Source organism: Meles meles, chromosome 20 (assembly GCF_922984935.1).
Source record: "Meles meles chromosome 20, mMelMel3.1 paternal haplotype, whole genome shotgun sequence".
NCBI lineage: Eukaryota > Metazoa > Chordata > Mammalia > Carnivora > Mustelidae > Meles > Meles meles.
In genome coordinates this window covers 54,560,112-54,583,720 of record NC_060085.1, presented here as the reverse complement: position 1 = coordinate 54,583,720, position 23,609 = coordinate 54,560,112, and the positions used below count along the sequence as shown (strand labels likewise).

The 23,609-nt window shown below is 43.9% G+C and overlaps 2 protein-coding genes across 2 annotated transcripts in view; one reads left to right on the top strand and one right to left on the bottom strand.

Moving 5' to 3' along the window:
- SYN2 (synapsin II) overlaps nt 1-23,609 on the bottom strand; it is a 204,688-nt gene that overhangs the window by 26,451 nt on the left and 154,628 nt on the right. The window contains exons 2-7 of the mRNA XM_045991996.1: nt 23,087-23,144; nt 21,684-21,775; nt 19,326-19,482; nt 14,849-14,938; nt 3,789-3,851; nt 3,264-3,406 (exon numbers count right to left, since the gene is read on the bottom strand). Of these exons, the coding sequence (XP_045847952.1) occupies nt 3,264-3,406; nt 3,789-3,851; nt 14,849-14,938; nt 19,326-19,482; nt 21,684-21,775; nt 23,087-23,144 (603 nt within the window). The remainder of the gene's footprint in view (nt 1-3,263; nt 3,407-3,788; nt 3,852-14,848; nt 14,939-19,325; nt 19,483-21,683; nt 21,776-23,086; nt 23,145-23,609) is intronic.
- Nucleotides 6,701-13,234, top strand: TIMP4 (TIMP metallopeptidase inhibitor 4). Its single transcript, XM_045991997.1, has 5 exons — nt 6,701-6,883; nt 8,112-8,209; nt 8,740-8,854; nt 11,432-11,556; nt 12,207-13,234. The coding sequence occupies exons 1-5, from the start codon at nt 6,745-6,747 to the stop codon at nt 12,402-12,404; spliced, it is 675 nt and encodes a 224-aa protein (XP_045847953.1). The 5' UTR covers nt 6,701-6,744; the 3' UTR covers nt 12,405-13,234.

Below are 23,609 nucleotides of genomic sequence, written 5' to 3'. Positions count from 1 at the left end.
CGTGCTATCCTTGTCACCTGCTACCATTTGGAGACTGGATACATATGGTAGTCTCTACTCAGCAGTTCCCAGGAGTACCTACCCCAGAGGTCTGATCTCAGACACTGATAAACTTAGATATACAACTAGTTTTCAGAGTCCTGAGGTGGCCCAGTGAGTCAACTGATGTGGTAATAACAACCCCTCACTCTTGTACAGTACTGACTGCTTGCCAGTGGTCTTCCCCCACAAACCCCTCACCAGAGCCTCAGTGCAAACCCTTGTTCTGAGCAGGCTGACATCCTCACCCCAACTTTATAGACAAGGAGATTAAGACTCAGAAAGGTTAAATGACTTGCCCAAAGTTGTATATCCAGTCAAATTAGACATTAGATAAAAAAAAGTCCAAGACTCTTTGTTCCCTTATTGTTCTGTGCTTCCCCTATACCACACTGCCTAGTTCAGAAAAAGAAAAACAAACAAACAAACAAACAAAAAAACAAAAAACAACTAACAGATGAGTGACTTGCAAAATCTGAGTAGAGACACAAAGATAGATCATAATAAAAATAACACTGTCCTTCTAACACTGATGGTTTATGAGTGTGTCCCTGTGACCAGGCTGGGCTCTTCAAGAGCGGGGACAGTCATTCAATTCTAGGTCCCCAGCACAGGGCATTGGTATATAATAGGGTTTTGGAAACTCTGAGTGAATAATAATAATATTCTTCACACTTCACACCTTTCTCTAAAAATGAGATGCAGGGCACAGATCCATATAGGCCACTGGGGCATGGGGGAGCATCAGGGGGCACCTAGAAGCCACTCAGTAACAGCTCAACTACCTTTCAGGACTTGGAGGTCATCTGACCTCCACAGAGGGATGCACATTATTACCTACTGAGAGTAGAGCAAGAACAATACCCTCTGTCTACCAAATATGGCTGAGCTGAAACTCTAAGGGAGTAGGGAAGACTCTCAAACCATATCTTGGCTATTACCAGGTCAATTCCTTCTGAAAGCAAGGGGATAGCTCAAAGCTTGGGGAAGAGGAGCCAAGAGAACCTGAATAACTGTCCCTTGCAAATTAAAGAAAGTAAATGTTTTCTAAAGTTTCTTTGGTGGCCCAACCTTCATCAGTATAGAGGATTCTCTTTTCTTATGCTTCTTTGAAATTACTTTTAGAAATCCTAACTTTTAAAAACGAGAGGTCTCCTTTTAAGGACCAAGATACTCTGCTCTACTGTCATAAACATTTTGTGTTTATTTAGGGGATTTCATCTTTTATTTTGTTATTATTATCATTATTATTTTAACTTAGGGGATTTTAAAAGTAAAGGATGGGAAATCTGCTTTCCTAGGTGCTTACACATACTGATTTTTCTGCTTCTTTTAGCTGCTTTTAATAATGGTCTTTTAAATTATCTTGTCTTACACTGTGTACAGTTTTAAAACAATCCTAAATTCCTTTTTGAAGCAGCAAGACTTTAAATAAAAAACTATAAACTTAAAAAAAAAAAACTAGTAATCTAGTAAAAAAGTAAAAAAGATTCTATGCTTTGGTTCTAATCAAGGGTTCTTCCCTGAATACTTAATGGGTGCTTACTCTGTGCCTGCTGCTGCAAAAGCTGTTAGGGGTGATTTCACTCTTCCTGCCCAGGGAGCTCAGAGGACGGTGACAGAAATTCCCATTTGTGCAGAGGCTAAACCAGAGGTTTGTGCAGGTTGTGACAAGTGGGGTGGGGGGGCAGAGCTCCTAACTAATTCCAGAGGTGGGGGAGTACTGAAGGGGGAGACAGAAGAACAATGGAAATGAATGGGCAAGGGAAAGGGAACCTGCTCAGTCTTAAAGTCTACTCAAATGCCAAGTGGCCAAGACTAAATTCATATGTGAGAATGTTCTTGTTTATATAGGAAATGCTACCCTGCAGGTTTTAAAAAGTGAGAGGTTCATATTTTCAAAACTGGAATTGTAAGCTATTTGCATGTATATTATAGAAGATTTATATAGATTTCTGGTCATCCAGAAATCTTTTCGTTCTTTCAAGAAAGATGGAGAAAACTTTTAACTTTGTATTCTGGCAGATGGACACAGTCATGTGGAGAAGTCACCTATCTTTTCTTTTCTTTTTAAAGATTTATTTATTTATTTATTTATTTTTTAAAGATTTTATTTATTTATTTGACAGAGAGAGATCGCAAGTAGGCAGAGAGAGAGAGAGAGAGAGAGGAGGAAGCAGGCTCCCTGCCAAGCAGAGAGCCCGATGCGGGGCTCGATCCCAGGACCTGGGATCATGACCTGGGCCGAAGGCAGAGGCTTTAACCCACTGAGCTACCCAGGCGCCCCAGATTTATTTATTTATTTATTTGACAGACAGAGAGTTCTTAAGTAGGCAGAGGAGGCAGGCAGAGAGAGAGTGGTAAGCAGGCTCCTTGCTGAGCAGAGAGCCTGACACAGGGCTCAATCCCAAGACCCTGAGACCATAACCGAGCCGAAGGTAGAGGCTTAACCCACTGAGCCACCCAGGCTCCCCGAAGTTACCTATTCTTATAACCACTAGGTTTTTAATGCTCTGGCATATTTTCAGGGTGATACATTTTCATTAGGAGTTTCTTAATCTTTTCTGAATTCTGATAACTGGTGAATTCTATGGATTCCTTTCAATGTACAAAAATATGTAAGAGTTGTAAAGGTATAAAATAAAGTACATAAGATAACAAAGAAACCCAATTTTTAAAATAATTATCAAAATGGTTATCAAAATCTTAAACAAATCTGTGATTAGTAAAAATACATCTTTTTGTAAATTTTTGTAAATAACAAAACTATCTGCAGTGACAGGTCTAACAACTACCATGTAGTTGAGTAGCAACAACTACCATGATTCTTGAGTAGTGATAAAAATAATTGGTATTTAGAGATATCAGTCATAACTACAATACGAATAAAAAATGTCTGTGATTACCTTTAGCTTAAGTCACATGTGCTGTTGCTACTACTGTAGCCTGTTGCCATGGTTTATAACCGAGGAGATGTCAAATTTCACTTAGAGGCTAGTGAAAATACATATTAATTTTATTTCTCATCCTAGTTCATTGGTCCTCATCTGACTTGAAAGGAACTCGGGCTGGGAGCCCCTGACTTGAAAGGCACCCTCTCTCTGGTCTCTGCCTTTTGGGCCAGAGGAGGTTAAATGAGAATTGGCTGCTACCTGGAGGCTCAGATTTTCCATTGGGCTGAGGAGAAAGTGAAGAGTATCTGCTGGCACTCCAGCCCCACTCACATATAAGCCTTGTAGTTGTTGCCTATCTTCTGGACCCGGATGTCATACTTGGCGTCAATAAAAGGCTCTGCTGTGGCATATGTCTGGGTGAGGGCCACCACACTAGCAATGTCCTGGAAGTCGTAGTGGTTTTCCACTTTGACCTAACATTGGAGCAAGGCAGAGAAGGAGAAAAGGAGACATAGAAATACATATACTGAGAGTCACAAGAGCTCTGAGCCTCTAAACCCATCAAGATGCTATTCATCCAGATGTAAACCTGGATGCCACATCTCCCTAGAACACCCTTTCTTTCTAGCTTCCCTTTGAGGAGGGGAAAGGGCCCAAGGGCCCAAGCAAGTGGCCTGTACTCTGCTTGTTGGAAGAGGTCTGTTTGGGTAACACTCATAATTCAGAGGGGCCGAATCATCTCCTTGGAAAGAATTGATGGAGAAATGAGGCAAAATAGTCCATAACCAGGCTCTCTAAAAAGTGCCCTTCTTGGCCTCAACCCCAAAGCACAACAAACCTTTACCATGGCCTTACCTTGCCCATGCCTGAGTGAGCATGGCCAATCTTCACCACCACAGGGAATGTGGGCAGTGTCAGCTGAAAGCATAGGAGAAAGGAATGAACTGGTCAGAGTGTGCCTCACTTTCTATGGCACCGTACAAATATTTTCTTGGTAATACCCTTGGAAGGGTCCTTTAAAGAACTAGCCCAACCTACTTGCTTTACAGAATAAAAAACAGTATGGAGTTTCCTCAGAAAGTTGAAAATAGAGCTACCCTCTGACCCAGCAATTGCACTACTGGGTATTTACCCCAAAGATACAAATGTAGTGATCAGAAGGGACATGTGCACCCAAATGTTGACAGCAACAATGTCCACAATACTCAAACTATGGAAAGAACTTAGATGTCTATCAGCAGATGCATGGATAAAGAAGATGTGTATATATATATACAATGGAATACTATGCAGCTATCAAGAGAAACAAAATCTTACCATTTGCAATGATGTGGATGGAATAGAGGGTATTACGCTGAGTGAAATAAGTCAACCAGAGAAAGGCAATTATATGATCTCTCTGATGTGAGAAATTTGAGAGGCAGGACTGGGGACTGTGGGGGATAGGGAGGGAAAAAATGAAACAAGATGGGATCAGGAGGGAGACAAATCATAAGAGACTCTTAATCTCATGAAACAAACTGAGGGTTGTTGGGGGATAGGGGAGTAGAGATAGCGTGGCTGGGTTATGGACATTGGGGAGGGTATGTGCTATGGTGAGTGTTGTGAAATGTGTAAACCTGATGATTCACAGACCTGTATCCTTGGGGCAAATAATACATTATATGTCAATATAAATAAATAAATAAATAAATAAATAAATAAATAAATATTCTGTGGGAAGATGCAGAAAACAAACAAACAAACAAAAAACCCCAAGGTCCATAGAGTGAGAGTGACTTGCCTGAGGTCACAGCATACAATTAGCAGAATTGTAAGAACCCTGCTCTGCCACTCAGTACTTTCTATATACCTTTAACATTCATTGCTTCAATATTCTCTGCATTATACAAATCCTGGGCAGGACCAGTCCTTAGCCAAAGGAAAGGAAAGGAAAGGAAAGGAAAGGAAAGGAAAGGAAAGGAAAGGAGAAAGGGAAAGGGAAAGGGAAAAGGAAAGGGAAAGGGAAAGGGAAAGGGAAACAGAAAGGAGAGGAGAGGAGAGAAGGAGAGAAAGGGAAAGGGAAGGGTAAGGGAAAAGGAAAGGAAAAGGAAAGAAAGGAAAAGCATCTTTGAAAGGGTGAATTTTGTTGTATGTAAATGGTATCTTAGTAACCTGAATTTAAAAAGAAATGTATCTTCGGAATCTTAATGTCCCCTTTGTCATGTACCTTTAAGTACCCTCCCCTTCCCCTTCAAACATCCAGCTTCCTCCACTGAACCTGGGTTTTCTCCCTCACTTTCACAATGTTGTCAACTGCTCACCAACACCTCAAACTCAACACCAAACACAGCTTAGGATGCTAAGGCCTCTTTCTGCCCAGTTTGGGATTTGGAAGAGAGCTGACTTAAGAATTCAACATGTTTATCATTAGTTCGGGTGTTATATGAAGTATCAACGTGGTCACCAAATCTCATCTTTATAAATCAGACTCAGCTCTCTTTCAATTTCCTTCTTTTCAAACATCACTACCACATCAAAATAAGAAGACATCTTTTGAAAAAATTGAAGTTAATTCTGATAAAAAGTCAGATTCCCATGGGAATCTGAGGTGTGACCAGATGCTGGGAATACCTGACCTGAGGATTTCAATATTCCTGGCTGAGGCCAGTTGAAGCTGGGACAAAGAGCATCAAAGGGCCTTGGAAACACGTAGTTCAAGCTTATTTAATGGAGAAGAAAGTGAGGCCCAGAGAGGCAAAAATTGCAAAGCTACCTGTGACAGAATCAGGACCCAGCACTGTGTGGAAATACCCTACAATAATCTCATGGGTTTCTTTGTATTTGGAGACTTGGAGCACTATGCTCTGTCAAACAGAGCAGAGAAGGCTCTGGTTGCAGTGACCCCATGTGCCTTGCTTCCTTATTTTCTGAGCTGTCCTACCTTCTATGACAAGATATAGTCAGTCCAGTGAATAATGATATGAGATAGGAACCAGTGTGGCCTAGGATCTGGAGAGGGCTTTGAAGGTTTGCCCTAAGTGATGGGATATCCTGTGCTTGGAGCCCCCACCAAGAGCACTGTCCTCAGCCATCTGCAGAGTCTGAGGCTCTGGATATGGGAAAGAGTTTCTAAAGCACAGGCTGCTTTCTCTGACATCTCTCCCCACCCCCCAGCTGCCAGCGCCAAGACACACACACACACCCCAACTTTCTCTGTCCTATTCCATTACTGTTTGCTGTTGCTTTGGAGCCTCATAAATAGGGCATTGAAAACACTTCCTGCAGCTGAAAGAAGCTCTGAGTAGCTTGTCTCATTCCCAGTGTGGAGCTCAGCAAGGGGTCCGTCCTCTCTGTCACTGTCTCTTTTGCCTGTTGTAATTCTGTCTGCCTCTCTCTGACTCTGCCTGTCTCACTTTCTGTTTCTGCCTCTCCTCACTCTTGTTCTTTCAGTGTGAATCACAGCCTATCGATCTTTCTGCCCTCATGCCTTTATCTTTGTTGAGCTTGTCTTTCTGCCTTGACACCAGCCTCTTTCCCAGTGCTTTCCCTCTGCTTCTGTAAGGCTTGATTGCTTAGGCAGGGAAACAGACTAGGGGCCTCTCTCCTGGCTTCCCTCTTCCTTCTACTGAGCCTGCCAGTCAGGAGGGCTGTGGGTCCTGCAGCCGTGGGTGGCCTCCAGCCAAAGGAGGGAGGAGCCCATCTGGGCGGGATTGGCCTTAGGTCCACCTCAAAAAGCCTGGGGAGAGGGGCGCAACACGTTCTGGATGAGCCCTGGAGGGCCGGTTTGGTCAGACAGTCCCCACAGGCACAGTCAGGGCTTTGCAGTGTCATGCCCCGGAACCCCCGGACTGCGCCAAGCTGGGTGCTGTTGCTGCGGCTGCTGGCACTGCTGCGGCCACCGGGTATGGTTGAGGCGTGCAGCTGTGCCCCTGCACACCCCCAGCAGCACATCTGCCACTCGGCGCTTGGTGAGTCCAGAGGCTGGAGAGGACCACAGCAGCGGGTGGTTGTGTGGGTTTGCTATGGGGCTGAGGTGAGCTGTAGACCTGGAGTTTGGAGGGAAAGGGAGATCAAATGCTGTACCAGTTACCTCCCACTGGGGCTGATGGGTCGGGCAGAGCTGGTACCACAGCAACCTTGCAAGCGCAAAGCCTGGCTGACTTGCAAGGAAATGAAAGAGACCCCCATAGCGACCCCCTCACCTCTGCCTATGGCAATTACACAGGGACTTGAACAACAAGTCACGGGGAGCTCTCCAGGGTCTGGATATTCTGAACTACTGGATGCAGGAACGGGGAGACAGAAACCCCAGAGGACTGGGCTTTCATTATAAACATGCCACTGTGTCCAAGCCTATAACTGATGTTTACTCCATGCACCGCACCGCCCCCCCCCCCCAACACCTTTTTTTGTTCTTGATCTTTCCTCTGCCTGAAATGCACCTTCCCCTTCCCCTTAAATTCCTGGCAGACTTCTATTCATCCTTCAAGGTCTTATTCAGGTATCTTTTCTTCTATGAAGACTTCCTGACTTCTTGGTGCTTCCATGGTATCTCTAACAAAAAATTTTTGTACTCCCAGTATGCTGTGCTGTTATTCTTTATAAGTGTATTCTCTACTAGACCAAGAGTTCTGCAGGATGGGGGACCTTATCTTAATCATGTTTATGGACCTAGTACCTACTGTTGGGCCAAGCACATAGAAAGAATTTTATAGCCAGTTTTTGATTAACATCCAAATGGTAAGAGACAAACTACCTCTGTATAGGGTCAGAATATATGTATTAATTCAATAAACATTTACCAATATCAGCTTTGGGTAGGCTCTCTTGAGGTCTCAGGCTATATAGGTAGATGACTGCAAACTGACTGTCCTCAAGGGGTTCCTCCCTCCTTCCTCTACCCTGATGCCCACCTCCAACCCACTGCAGTATAGCTATGGAGAATTAGACTCTCAAAATGAGCAGGTAAAGTATAGTGATTATAGGACCCAGTATGCCTGAGGAGTTTGAAACTTCAAGCAATTGTGGAGGATGAGTTTCCAGGTCCCCACTTTTACACACATTTCTCCTCACAATCCAGCAAGACCTAAACCCAGAATTCCCCTATAAAATTCTCCAGGGGTCCAGGTCATCCCGATCCCAGATGAGCTGCTCCCACAGGTTGCTGAAGGTCCCCTCTTTTCTCTTCTTATGCAGCCATTCGGGCCAAAATCTCCAGTGAGAAGGTAGTTCCTGCTAGCGCAGACCCTGCTGACACTCAAAAAATGATCCGGTATGAAATCAAACAGATAAAGGTACATGGGGACAGGACAGGGCATTGAATTCCTTGGGCTGTTGGGAGGAGTGGGGTCTGTGTACTGGGAGGGGGGCTGGTAGGCAGGTAACCTGGCTCATTGATCCTGGGGTATTGATGCTGAAGTGGAAGTGGCTGACATTTGTGAGCAGGGCCCACAGGCCCTAGTGTCCATCTATTCCTACAGTTGCCTGTGCATGGGGCTACTAGAGGTATTCTCACCCAAATAAACTAAGGTTTATGTCTACGGCCATACCACCCTGAACGCGCCCGATCTCGTCTGATCTCGGAAGCTAAGCAGGGTCGGGCCTGGTTAGTACTTGGATGGGAGACCAAATAAACTAAGGTTTAGATTTTTCTAAAGATAGAAATGACCCAGTTGGGCCATCTGTGTGTACCAAATCCTGAACTAGACTTTTGCTTGATTTCTTTTTTTGATTGAGAAATGAGTTTTTCCTGTTAAGATATAAAGTATACTCACTGACCCAACACTGCTTTTTTTTTTTTTTTTTTTTTGTAATTGCCTTTCAGATGTTTAAAGGGTTTGAGAAACTCAAGGATGTTCAGTATATCTATACACCTTTTGATTCCTCCCTCTGTGGTGTGAAACTAGAAGCTAACAGTCAGAAGCAATATCTTTTGACTGGTAAGTTGAAGACCAACAAGCAACCCTGATAGTCTCTGTCCCAAGGAAAGCAGTCAAGAAGGAGCCAGGGCTGTCCTTGGGCAGCAAGCTGAGCTAGGTGGCATTTTCTTGGGCAGGAAACAGAGCTGTGTTCCTAAGAGCCAGCCTCTGAGTTGGGAGGAGCTGTGGTAACCTTCCTTTCAATGCTAGAGTCTTCATTACAGTGATCTTGGTCCCTGCTTTTCTACTTTAAGGACAGGCAGCTCTCGCAGGCTCAGGCATCTGGTCCCATTTTTAAACAGTTTTAATTGATGTAAGTTTGATATCTTGAACCAAAAATCCACTCCTCTGAAACTGCCCCTTGTGGGTTCAGTTCTGCCCTCTTCCCATGACGATCCTTCAGAGGCCCAAGGACCATAACTATAGGCACTCTAGCTCTAGGTCTGCTGCTCATGGTTCCCAGACCCCTTCCTAGCCTGGCCACCTTATCAAATGGGATAGAGCCTGTCTCTCCCCTAGCATTGCACTACAGGTGATGATTTGATTCACAGAGTAAAGTCAACCTTGACCCCCAAAACACATATTATAGTCACAATGGCATTAACTTTAGATAACTACATTGGGTCATGATATTGGCTCATAATAAGACTCTGCTAAATCACATCACAGGACATATTCTGAGGGTATAATAAAGCACAGGCCCTAACAGGAGCCTTCAGTCTAACAAGTCTAACAAGTCTCTATGAACTTGGGCCCAGGCAGGCCTCCATACTCCATTGGTTGGGACAGGACAGTTAAGAAATCATACAAGATTATGACTACATAAGTGAATGAATGCAATACTAAATTATTTTGAAGTTCAGGGAAAAGAGGTAAGTGTGTGATTGTAAACAATTAGGGAAGCTTCACTCTGTAAGTGGGACCTAAATTGCCCCTAAAGGAAGAAAAATATTTGGAAAGAAGGCAAGGAAAACAAACAAACAAACACAGCAGTTGGGGATAACAGAAGGAATTTCCACTATCTGTCCATCCATTCAGCAATAATGACCACCTACTCACTGCCAGGCCTTGGGCAGAAGGGTGGAGACTCAGTGACAAGCCACAGTCCTCAAAGAGCTCACAGTCCAAGCTTGGCTCTTGCGAAATCATAGCTATTAGAAGTCACACTAGTAGGGGCTTGCCAGACCTAAGGATGCAGAATTGTGTTGATCTGGGAGCCTATGGTTGGGAGAGACAGAGGCAGGGCATGTCACTGAGCCCTTCATGTCCCAGGATTAGCAGACAAGGCCACCTCATTCCCTCTGTGTGCCTAGCCCTCTGCCAGCACTGTGGTGCATCAGGGGAGGAGGAGATATATTCTTTGCCCTCAAAAACATCAAGTCTAACTGAGGGTGGGGATAAATGAAAAAATACAAGTCTACTGAGAAGTCATCAGTGGTGCCCATGCTCTTTAGGAGAAGGCACAAGCTCTTTTGTCTAATGCTGAAAGCCCCTGTAACCAGAACACTGACGACTTCTCCAGCTTTATTTTCAGCCAAGTGTGGATAACAGCTCCCAACTCCTCCTATTCCCCAGAGCCGAACTAAACTACTTGCAGTTGCAGAAGGTGTTCTGCTGGGATGTGCCCCTCCACCGTAGTCCCTATGTCCAGAAGTCCCTTCCCTCATTTGTCTCGTAGGGGAACTCCTATCCACCCCTTCAAGGACCAATACAAGCATCAGCTCCTCTGAGACACCATCCTTGTCCCACACCCCATCCACAGATGGAGATAACTGTGCCTTGTTCATTCTTATACTGCATCTTATACATAATCATACAACAGTATAATTTTTGCCTACTTACCTATCTGCCCTACTGGTTATTAAGCTCCTTGGGGAAGAGATTCTGTCATATTTATTTCTGGATTTCTGGGTACCAAGTCATAGTAGTTGCTCAGTGAATAATTGAGTGACTAAGGTTCTAAGAGAGGTGTAGGCTAGGGGGTCAGAGATGGCTCTGAGGACACTGTGGTACTGAAAAGGGCCTTTGGAAGCTAGGAAAGACTTTGATAAGAGGGGACACTTTCCTATGGGGAAGAGGAGAGACTCGCCAATATAGGTATCAATGGGTCAGGATACCAGGCTATGTAGTTACCCGGAAGGGTCGGAAAAAGTAAGGGATCTATTATTTATGGAAACTTCTGTGGGCCCAAGCTGTGCTGGGAACTTTACAGACATTCTCTCATTTAATCCTGACAACAACTTACTACTTTCATCTTTGAGCTGAGAAGTTATGTGACTTTCTTAAGGTCACATGGCTGTAAATGAGAGAAAAGAAGGCGCTTGCATCAACAGTCTGACTATAAAGCCCATGTTTTTCTCTCTACACCACTCAAGGAAAAGACCTTCATCCCACAACTCTCTCATACAAACATAATATGTTAATATCTTTGATATAAAAATTATAAAGGTTTTTCTGGTTCTTTCATTGAGCCCCATGTCACCACTGCCACCAAGAAGCCATTGAAGAAATTATAGTTCTGGGCTCTTTGCGGACCTGGGCTCCTGGAGCTCCATGAGCAAATTCCTCATGCTAGGTTTTCCTCCATTACCCTTGAAGGTCAGGTCCTCAGTGATGGAAAAGTCTTCATCCATCTGTGCAACTACATCGAACCTTGGGAGAACCTGTCCTTTTTGCAGAGAGAAAGTCTGAATCACCACTACCATCTGAACTGTGGCTGCCAAGTAAGGGAATATCCATTTGCAAGGTCTTTTGGGGCTGAGGGAAGGGTCTTGAGACTTGCAGCCTTATTCTTCATGTATTCCTTCCTTTGTGCATGCATTTATTCACTTATTGTACTATATTTGAAATCTGTCATGGATCAGGCACTGTATTAAGTTGGGGATGGGGAAGCAACATGGCCCATAGTTCATGATCTCAAAGTACTTAACATTTTTGGCTGGGAAGGTGGCCATCATATAAAGAATGAGATAACATAGATACCGATTAGAGAGAGTCTACTTTTTGCCAGGCCTTGTAATGATATATTTCCTTAAAATGTTTAATTTAGTCTTTATAACAAATTTATGAAGAGTTAAGATTTCCATGTTAAGGTGAAGAAATCAATGCTGTAAGAAGTGATCTGCTCAAGGTCAGTGATGGACCTCAGTGAGACAGGACCTCAGGCCTGTCTGACTCCAGAGATATCATTTGAAAGGCAATACTATATGTTAGGAGATGGGGAAAGAGAACTCAGAAGGAAGTTTAGGGACTAGGAAAGGCTTCAGGAGTCAGGGGCATTTGAGCTGGGTTGTAATGATATGTAGGAGTCTGAAAGGCAATAATGGAAAAAGGACACCATACTCACATTGATGTTGTGTGGCTATGACTCTAGATTACCACCTGCTATACAGTGCCCTGTACCATCTCAGCTCCCAACGAGTGCCTCTGGACAGACTGGCTGTTGGAACGGAAGCTCTATGGGTACCAGGCCCAGCATTATGTCTGCATGAAGCATGCTGATGGCACCTGCAGCTGGTACCAGGGCCACCTGCCCCTCAGGAAGGAGTTTGTTGACATCATACAGCCCTAATAGGGGCCAGTGACCATCACACTCCTTCAAGCATCCTGAAGCCCAAGCCATTTCTCCTTCCCTGTGGAGCTCTGGCTATCACCATCTGCCTCATCACTGCCAGTCAATGGAAAGTACCAAGTGGATGGTCTGGCTAGTGTTAGGATAGGGATGGGGCATGTTACAGCCTGGGTCCAAATGCCAGCCCAGCACCTGTCAAGGGCCACAGAAAATAACATCACTTTTCTAGCCAGCCTTCAACCCATCTCCCCTGTGTCCCAAACCCTTTAGGCTAGCTAGTAACAGAAACTTGTTACAGAAAGTTTTGATTTTGGCTTAGTTTGTTTTTGAAAGCCAGAACTGTTGCCTTTCCTCCCCAGGAGAAAGCCAGAACTATTCCCTTTTCTCTTACCTTAACTGATCTGATAGGGGAGAAATGGTGATTATTATACATATAAGATAATGTAGCACTGTGATGTACAATACCAGAAGGCGGGCTGACAGAATCAGAAACAAGCTGATTTGGAGGAATGAAACGAACAACCCACTATGGCTGTATGTCCTCTACTCATGTCCCAACGCGTCCTAATCCTCTCATATACTTTCTTCTGTTTGGGGAGACACTTGGGGGAATACAGTCACTCACTGTGAGACCTGCAATGGCTTAACCTCATTCTACCTGCTATAATCTCCTCTATACCATTCCTAGCAGAGAATCTGGTCCAGTTAACATACCTCTTTGGACAAGAATAGACTTAGGTATTATCTCTCCAGGTCAACTATCTGTTGTTTTTTTTTTTTTAAGATTTTTATTTATTTATTTGACAGACAGAGATTTCAAGTAGGCAGAGAGGCAGGCAGAGAGAGAGAGGAGGAAGCAGGCTCCCTGCTGAGCAGAGAGCCCGATGCAGGGCTCGATCCCAGGACCCTGAGATCATGACCTGAGCCAAAGGCAGCGGCTTAATCCACTGAGCCACCCAGGCGCCCCTCCAGGTCAACTATCTTTAATGTTCTCAACTGATATCCATAAAGCTTCTCCCCGGTTTCTTTAAGAAAGTCCTTCTCTACTAGATTACTAATCTCTTTATTCCTAATTCAGAATTTTTTTTAAGCCAAAAAACCCCTTCTCTTGTAGAGATGAAATTCCCCTTTAGCTATTGACACCTCAGAGAGATCTTAGGAGGTCCTTTCTCAAGGGCCAATTTCAGGACAGAGGACATGAGAGAAATAACACAAAGACACTTGGGGGGAAAAGATGGTAGGTGGGGAACATATTTTGCAACTGTTACAATTATTTTCACTAGTCAGCCTTGCTAGACTTTATGGCAGGAAAAAAGCCAGCTTTGCTCCCTGTCTGCCCTAAAGTTCACTCCCCTCTACCACTGTGTATTAGAGTCCCTAAGAACTCTAAGCACAGACCCCTTAGGGTTCCTTAGATTCGGCAAGGCTTCCTGGCTTGCCCTGAAAGAGAAAGCTGTTATGTTCATCTCAAGGGTTTATGAAGGATGAGGGCTTAAAGTTCCAGAGCCTCTCCCTGGCAAAGATGAATAAGGTAGTTCTTTTCAAGACTCAAGTTTACTATTCATCTTTTGTGTGTGGTTTGCTAATAAGCAGGGTCATGACCAATATGCCAAATGAAGGTTCTTGATTCACAGAAATGGTTCCAATGGAGATCCTTTCTGGAGTAGGGCTCTCCGTCCCACAGTATAACACTGGAATAATATGGCAAAAAGTCTCCATTGGTGGGTTAAGCAGGATCACCAACTGACCATGCAGGCCTGGGGCAGAGGATGAGGATGTAGGGACAGACAGGAAGAAGGGAGTTGAGCTAGAGGTGGTCATAAAGAAAAAACATTAGTTGTAGCCTCCTCACCACCAACCATGCCATCTCTCTGTTTCTTCTGACATCCTAGCATGGCCTCAGAGAAGAACTAGTGTTAACTCAGTCTTATCACAATCTTGAGGAAGCCAGAGGAATGGAAGGGGCTGGTGAATAATTATAGGAACAACATCTTACATCTGAGTTGTGCTTCACACTTTTCCAGAAGGCTATCACCTAATCTCACTTACGTTTTATAAGTACCATATTAGATATCCTGGTCAGGAATAATTATGCCATTGAACTTTCCTATTGAGAAACTCACACACAGGGAATCTAACTAGTCCAGTGATATGTGGCAGGGCCAGGGCTAGAACCCAAAACAGTAGGATCTTCTGATTGTTGATCCATAGATTTATTAGTTTCCCAACTTGATAAAATGCCCATATTTCTACTCTTAGCTATTTGGTCTCCAGACTTTGGAAACAAGGGGTTATCAATTAAATTCAGCTGCTCTAGCCCCACAGTTCAATCCCAACAGAGTCTCTGGGGCTGAAATGCTGAGGCCCTCTTTAGGGCCCCATAATCCCCATGTGGCTCAGAATGTAAACAGCAGAGGAACTAAAGTCCCCACGCAATCACCTACCATCTCTTTATGGTTGGGGTAGTATGTCTGCTCAATGAGTGGGAACTTTTCTCCTCCCAATGTCTTGTAGATGGCCACCAGCTGGGCAAACTGCAAAAGAGAAGCAAATGATTCACTTATCTAGACACTGCTTTAGACAAATATCAATCTATCAAGCAAATATTTACTGAGGATTTGCTCTGTTGGGGACTTTGAACAAAACAGAGGATATAAAAGGTGTACAATTCTTGTTTTTAAAGAACATATGCACTGGGTGTGGTACATAAACAATGAATTTTGAAAACACTGAAAATTAAATTGAATTAAATTTAAAAAGTAAATTAATTTTTAATCATTATTTTAAAAATTTAATAAAATTAAAAAATAAAGCAGCCAAAAAAAAAAAAAAAAGAACATATGCATTAGTTGGGGAAGGGAGGGAGAATGCACTAACATTCATTCAGTATCTATACAATTTTACAGTATTTCATTCATTCCCCCATATCAAATTGATGAACTAGGTATTTTATCATCTTTATTTTACATATGAGGCTCAGAGATGGTAGAAAAGTTGCCTGAAGTCACAGAACTGCAAAGAGGTGAAGCTGGGATTGAAATTTAGATCTCTAACTTTAAATACATGCATCTCTAGAGATGACAATTGATAAAACTAGATAGGTAACATGGGACAAGTCTTGAAAGTTCAAATTCTAAGAAAGGAATGGTAGCTGTTTTCTGCAGACAGTATGGAGTCATAAGAATTGGAGCAGGGGTCATGAATAAAGCTGTTCTTTAGGAAGATATTGATGCTCATGGTATGCAGGATAGACAGACCTAGACTCTCTAGGACTTAGCAATCATCTAAGAACTGAATTCTGGATCCTTTACCTAGGAGAATCCAGAACAACTCTATGAAGAGGTGAGATACACATACCTACAGTCTGAGGGTTGAAAAGCTTCTGGCAAACATTTAGCACCCCCTGGAGTTCCCTGACTCCACATTTTATAAGTGAAGAAACTGAAGCCCAGAGAGATCACTTGCCCAACGTCACATAATAGTTGAGGTGGGATCATAGCCAGGCCCCCTTATTTCCAAACTACAACTCTTCCTGCTGCCTTTCAGACTTTGCAGAGACCATGCTCTTCCTGTAGGAAACACATAGGACTTTTCTGCTCAATCCATTCAAACACACACCCACCCACACACCTCCAATGCACTGGCAGCAGGGGTAATCCAGCATCTTCCCTCTAGTGCTACTTAGGTTAGTTTACACTTGAAACCACTGATATCTGGAACTGCTAGAAGGAAAAGTTGCCAGATCAAACTTGCCTTCTGTTTATCAGAGAAAGGAAAGCTAGAACATTTTTCAAAAGCGTAGGTCCTATTCTCAATAAGGGATGTTGGTACAAGAGCCAGTGGGGACAGGGGAGTGTGGGGGGAGGAGTAGAAACTTAGAACTGGGTTGTTAGAAAACTGGGTTAGAGTCTTCTGGTTCTTGCTCTGCCTTGAACTAGCTAGGTGTCCTTGAGCAAATGATTTCTCCTCTCCAGGCCTCATTTTCTTCATATATAAAATGAAAGGAGTGAATTTGATCAGTTCCTCAAAATTTTTACCATAAAGGAAGATCATTTTATTGTATTTCCTCCCAAACTCCATTATCAAACTGCAGTTTAAGTGATCATATATTGTGACCCTTTTGTTGTCAGGGACAGGATTTCATGATTTTTGAAATGCTGGAAAATGTTGGAATTTCTGTCACTCCCAATTGTGACACAGCTGGTGACTGCAGATCTTGAAAGCCTCCTCTAAAACTGAAAAGTATGATTCAGGGACTCTCGAACCCTGCAGATTTTATTATTGGGAGACTTTAGAGAGTCTCTAGACCAGACATCTCATTTTACATATTAGGATACACAGGCTAGAGAAGCAAAGGAAAGCATAAGTTACCAGATCATGCCTGGAATTGGGACTGCACTAGGACAGCAACCAGGTAGGTCACTTCCTGCCCATTGCATGTTCAACTGTACCTTGCTGTCCTTGCCATTCTTTAGTTTTTCAACTTGCTTCAACTGTCAAGACAAATCCCTCAGACTTTTCTTGCCTTCTCTGATTTTCTCCATCACTCCATCTGACCTTTAAGTCCTGCCGGCCCACCTTGGCCAGCTTGGAATCCTCTTCTGCCTCTGGATACCTGCCCGAGCTCCCAAGGCTCTCCAGCATCACCAGCAAGCTGATGCCAGCTCTGCCTAACAACCTCTGTCCTGCTGCAACCCACGCCCTGGCATGGCACCAAGGCATGTGGGGCCTTATCTTTCCAGCATGTGGGAGAGTTACACAGACACCACAGTGATGCCAGGAAGGCCCACGGCAAAATCCCAGAGTCCTGGGACAGCAAGACTAAAATGGCAGCCAGTTCCCAGGCACTAGTTAGGTCCCTGGGAGCTCACCCTACCCTCTTCCACTTTATCTCCAGCAGGCCCTGTCTGCTCAAGGTACTGGGCTTGGCATCTAACCCCTACCTCCTTGGAAACTTAGGTTAAGTCACAAGCACACAGTTACCAATTAAGCAAATGTAATATCTGATAAGGGTTATTTCCTCTATGCATAGACAAAAGAATGGATTAAGAGCTGGGGGTGGTGTTGGCAATGAATAGGAAGATAATGTTCATTATCACCACTTCTTCATTGAATCAGGAAAGACTTCTTGGAAGAAATGAGATTTCAGAATCAGTCTTGAGTTTAATATGTTATCCTTGGCCCTCCTGGAAATAAATGCTTTAATTCAACTCCTGTGCCTCTGTCTCTAAAACACCCTGATGGAGTAATAGGATTTTAAGATAAATTTGCAGTAATACGGGATGGTGGCATTCTTACTTTCTCTGGAATGCTACCTTCATTGATAGGGTGGGTCACTTCTGCTTCCAAAATCCCAGGACACAGCCTGCCCTGACCAATATATAATAGCAGATGTGCTCAGAGACACAGTAATGCAAAGTAGAGCCTTAACCACCCAACTAAGGTCTCTCCTCACACCAAGAACAGTCATAATAAAGAAAGACAGAGAATATGAACAAAAGTCATCAACTCAGAGGGACCCTCCCTTTATGGTCACCAAATTTGTTTACTCCCATTAACAAGTAGAGAACAATATATAAAATGCCATTAGTGTGGCAGCTGCTTAATGAAAATGAAGGGAGAACTTGGTGTCTGGCCAGGGAGACTTGCTGTTCTTATGTGATGCCAAAGGCAATGTGCTGGGATTGTGAATGGGTGAGAATGTGAACCCTCACCAGATCTCAGATCCCAGGAGGGGCGAAGCTCTAGGCATAGGCTCTCTGATCCTCCCACCATGGCTTCTGGCATAGTTTTGGAATATAAAGGAGGGGACTATTTTCTTTAAGAGATCCTAAATATTAGGAGACTATAATAACCAGGCTGGTAAACTGGTGACAGGTACTACTATTATCCATCCCTAGTTGACAGACAAAGAAACCAGACACAGAAAAGTTTACTTAGAAGAAATAAACTAGCAATAGCAGAATCATCCTGTGTGTCTATGAGGGAGCCAAATTCTAGCAGGTATTGAAAGGGCAGGGAAAAAAAGGGCTAGGGCTTATGTGCAGTAGGGAAAGTTGTGTAACTAGGGGAAAAAGGGAAGTCCCTAGAAAAGAAACTTGGTGAAGGCCTCAAATAATGCTCTTCTGTGATAGTAACACATTTAAATCATACAACTCTTTTAGCTTGTTTCTGCAAAACTCTAGGATTCTTACGTGCCTCAGGCCAGAGGTATCTGCATGAGTGGTGATCAGGAACCCAACCCTCCCTCCTCAACCACGGCAGCTCCCCCTGACTCCTCATTCATTGGTCTTTCTCTTACACTCTCAGATCTCCCTGGTTTCCAAGGGAACGGGAAAACTGTGTTCAAGTGTGAGGAAGAGACCAAGAGCAAAGGTGACGGGCCCATCTGGTTAAAAAGCATCCCCTCCAACTCCCTGGGAGATGTAGAGGCTTGGGTTTGAGAACTTCACAATGGCAAGCCAGTGTAATAGCTGAAGTGATTTTTGAAAAACAAGAGGAAGAGGATGTGATTGGGAGCAGGTATTTCCTTCTAAGGGCAGCCTGGAGAGCCGTTATAGGAGCTGGGTCCCCACTGGCCTCAGGCCTTTCCAATAGACCATTCAGAGGCAAGAATCAGGTATTTTTATTCTTACATCTATGGCTTGAGGGCAGAGCTTGCAGATCTATAAGGACTTCTTTAGAGAATCTTTGTGTGACTTTGTTGTGAGGCCAAAGGTCCACTCTACATCAAAGGCAGCCCAGCCCTTGAAGATGTTTTATTGAGAGAGCCCACCCTACCCCATGTCTGTCTGAAGCTCCTCTCACATCCTCTTAGTTGTGCCTAGTGCCACTTGATTGCCAGTGGTCCCTCCTGTGGGACTGGGAGATACAGGACCTGGATCCCACCCTTTTACCTGGGGGGAAGGGGGCCTCACTCACCACCCATGGCTTGTCACAGAAGTTGTAAATGGATTCCAGTGAGTTGATGCTGGGGAGGCCTGCGTACTGCATGCCAATGACAAGGTGGCGGAAGTCCTCATTCTCTGCCATGCCGAATGCATGCTGCCGGATAAGCACAAAGTCTGGCCGGAAGGACCTGGTAAAAATGTAGAGGCAAGTTTCCCATAAACCAGCCCCTCAGGTCATATATCATCTTGTCTCCTATTTCCAAAGCCCTAGACAGAGAAGGGATATTAAGGGTCACCTGATGTAAGCCCCTCATTTTAATATTCTATGGAATAGGAAGTGAGGTATTATGGCACCTCTTAAAGGAGATTTAAGGAGATGTCTGAAGTTCCCTTAATTCCTCTGGATTGAACATTGTCTTTTTCTAAGGTACAAATTCCCTCAGGAGGGGGGAAAGAAACACTGTCATACCCTTACAACTTAAATGAACAAGAATTTACCTGGTCCCTATGGGGCAATAAAAGAGAAGCTCCTTGTGGCTTCAGAGTTTATGCTCCAAGAGTGCCCCAGTAGACTTTGAAGACATATTTGCCTGACTTCACCACCCTGCCACAGAGATCCCTGAACTCAGTATCCTATTCTGACTCCTTAAAGCTGCTCCTTAAAATAGGCAATGCCTTCTTCAGGCCCCCAGAAGAGCAAGGGTCCTGGCTGGCTGAGAACACATCCCAAACTTCCCAATGTTATTCTTCCAAAATGTACACTAGGGAGGGGTGCAAATATTTTTTGAAGAACTGAGTTGAGCAATGGCTACAGGAAGCACTGGGAGTACAGAATGTTCCCATGCATGGGAAGGCTCCCTGTGTTTCCCCTCTAGCCAGCAAAGCTCCTCAGCTGCTCTATCTTCATGCCCTGACTCCAAGGGAACCCCACCTTCCCAAAGAGTCAGTTCTGTAGCAGCATTCTCCCTCAAGGCTCTGGAGCTTGCCAGTTTCACACCATATGCAATGACCAACCTGGTTCTCTGCCCAGGCACACATTCAACCCCCATCTACAGCTCCAGTACCACCTGGGCTCAGAGATCAGTCTTTTAAAGTGGGGGTGGAAGAAGCCCTTTTCAGTAACTCAAGGAATGTAGCATCAAGTCACTATGACATGTGCTGGAGCTGCTCTGATCTCCCTGTGCCCCAGTTCTGGGAAACTGACTCCAGCTGTATGCTTGAGATCAAACCTTAAATGCCAGTTATAGGAACTGAATCCTAGATTTCCTACACTGGCCAGCTCTTAAGTTCCTACACGCATACCTGGAAGGACCTGCCTTAGTTTTGCCAGATCCCTCCTGGCACCCTGCTATGGATCTTTCTGTCACCACATCCTTGTGTGCATGCATCCCTATGACTCACTCTACCTGCAGTTGGAGGGGCCCATTATTCTCTCTTGAGCTCGCTCTCCACTTGGACGTATTTCTATTTTTCTGTCCTCCTCATCTCTAGGATGAATGAGTTTACGTTTCCTATTGTTAGATTCCAGACACCTGAGCTTTGCCTTCCTTGTTATTGAGCCAGTTCCTATTGGATGTCGGAGACCTCAGTGTTAGGATGCTGTAGACTGACATAGGGAAGAGAATGAAGTAAAGATTCTTCCTGGCACAAGATTCTGTATCTGAAAACCTGACACCATGCTGAGCCCGTGGGAAAATTGACACTGTGGAAGCCATTTCCCCCCATCTGGAATGCTTGTTACCTCCCTCACAGAACTGTTTTGTTAAATTTGGCCACATCTGTAAGTTACCCAACATACCACCTGGCAGGTATGTGCCCTGTAACTGCAAATTTTCTTCTATCTTATGTCCCTTCCAACCTAGACTTTCCTATCAGACTTATGAATTCCCAGGACTGAGGAACATAGAAGAGTACAGGGTTGGGAGTTAAGAGAATTCACATAGAAACACAAGGCTCAGCGACCAACTCACCGAGTGAATTTAAGCAAATGAATGTAAAGTCAGAGGTTGAACTAGATCAGAGGTTTTCAAACTTTCTTTTTAAGCAACGGAATCCTCTTTTCCCGGGAAAATATAGGCAGAGATAAAAGCACAAAAATAACACTGGTGGAAGTGGGGCTGGAATCCTAGAATCCCTCCAATAGGAATTCAGTTACCTCTAAATGAGTCCTGAGTCCTTTGTCTGCCACTGGCCTAAGAGATCCCTGAGAGTAGGAGCTGGTTTTCTCTGCCTTCCTCTACCACTGCTACATTGCATACATCATTAACTTCTCTACTATATATATGGCACTACCATCCCACTCTAACACTTGACTTTGAAACCACCTATGCAAACCAGACAATAACTCTGAAGACAGTGACAGTGACCCTGAGGACAGAAAGGACCTTACCGGACAACTTTTGTGCCATTCCGGAGGACCTGCATATCCACAGCATAGGTCCCATCTGCATGGGCCACCAGGTTAAGCTCTGAAAATTCCGCCTGGAAAATAATAGTAGGGGATTAAGAGGGTAGAGTTCATGTTATGTGTTTTTACTACAATTGTAAAAAATAATAATAATAAATTTAAAATAAATAAATAAAAATAACATTAGGGAAATAAGCCCATAGTCCTGGCTTTGCCAAGTTCTCCACAGAACAGCAGCAGCCCTCCCACCAAACATTTATTCAGTTTCCCAAAGCATTTTCACAATCTGATTTCATCTCACTTTCATAGCAACTCTGTGAGGCAGGAAGGACAGAGATAATTCTCCCCATTTACAAAAGAAGCAGTTAAGTGACTTCCTGGACAAAAAATATTTATTCTTGGCAGAGACAGGAGCAAAACTCAGGTCTTCTGACAACTCTATGCTGCCTTTCTATAGAGTGGGAATGCAAACTGGAGCAACATGCCCTCTGTCAGTTTCAACATAAAAACACTAGATTTTAGTTTAGGCAACTGGGTGTTATTTCTGCTCTGCCCCATTAGTTCCATGGACTTTAGGCAAATCACTTGTCCTCCTGGGGTTGGGGTGCGGGGTGTGGGGACAGTTTCTTTCATCTATAAAATGGGAATAATTTTTAATCAACCTTGACTATCCAACAAGTTGTTCTAAGAACTGAATACAATAATGGGTAGGAAAGTACTCTGTAAATCACAGCACACTCTGTAAAGAATGATGAGTAACTTCTCTAATTACATAGAAAGCATATGCATTGTTTAAACTGGACATCCCCCTCTCCACCCAAATGGACTTAATCTCTATCATGAAGCAAAGGGTAGAGGAAGATTTTAAAAAAGGGAAGGGGGGCTTTCAGGACGTCATATACATTAAAAATAGGGGCGTGTGTGTGTGTTTTAATTCTCTCTGAAGTGTAGCTTCACGGCCACAGTAGACAGCATGGGAGACTGCACAACTGAAGGGCAGACATGTGCCAACCCAGACATATCATGCCATCGACAATGTGGAGGTGTGGCCAGTGTCCCAGGAAGATATTCCCCTAAGATTTTCCTCAGCCTGAGAACACACTACCAGAGAGCCCTAGAACCACATTATTGTGGTTAGAACCACATTATTCACTACTTTATAGACACCAGCACCATGAAAAGAAGCCAGGGAAGTTGAAAGGCAGCCTTCATGGTCATATCTCAAAAAGAGAAAAGCCCCAGGGAACAGGAGGGGAGAGGGGAGAGAGGGCCTGGAATCCACTGACAAACACTGTACTCCACTCTGAAGATTAGATGATTCACTTTGGGATGTCAAGAGAGAATAATGATGATGCAGATGTAACTCTGGGCTTCAGGGTAATTACCTGTTCCACTTTGATGTCATAATCTCCAAGGACTTTTTTACCCCGGAAGCACTTGGCCCTGGAAAACGAAAACAAAAACAAAAACAAAACAGAAACCAAACCAAACCACACCAAACCAAAACAAAACAAAAAACATACAAATTAGTATTGTAGATGTGTCTGAGATCAGAAATTTACTATCATAAAGAAGAGAACTACAGCAGACAGAACCCCAGAATGGGAGTCAAGAGACCTGGGATAGGGTTGGACTCTAACTTAACTAATAGATCATTGTGAGAGAGCCTCAAGCAAACCACGGTCTCTCCTTTACTCAGTTTACCCATCCATAAAATAATCCAATGCACTTTTTCACTCCTAGGTTTTGGGATTTTATAATATCCTCCTTTGTCTTTGGGCTACAAAAGAAGTCTAGAAGTAGGAATTTCCCCAATATGATTCCTGGTAAAGACCAAGTTGGTACCACACATCTTTATACTTTCCTTATCTTCCCCATCACTCTGATTTTCTAGGTGGGTTCCACCCT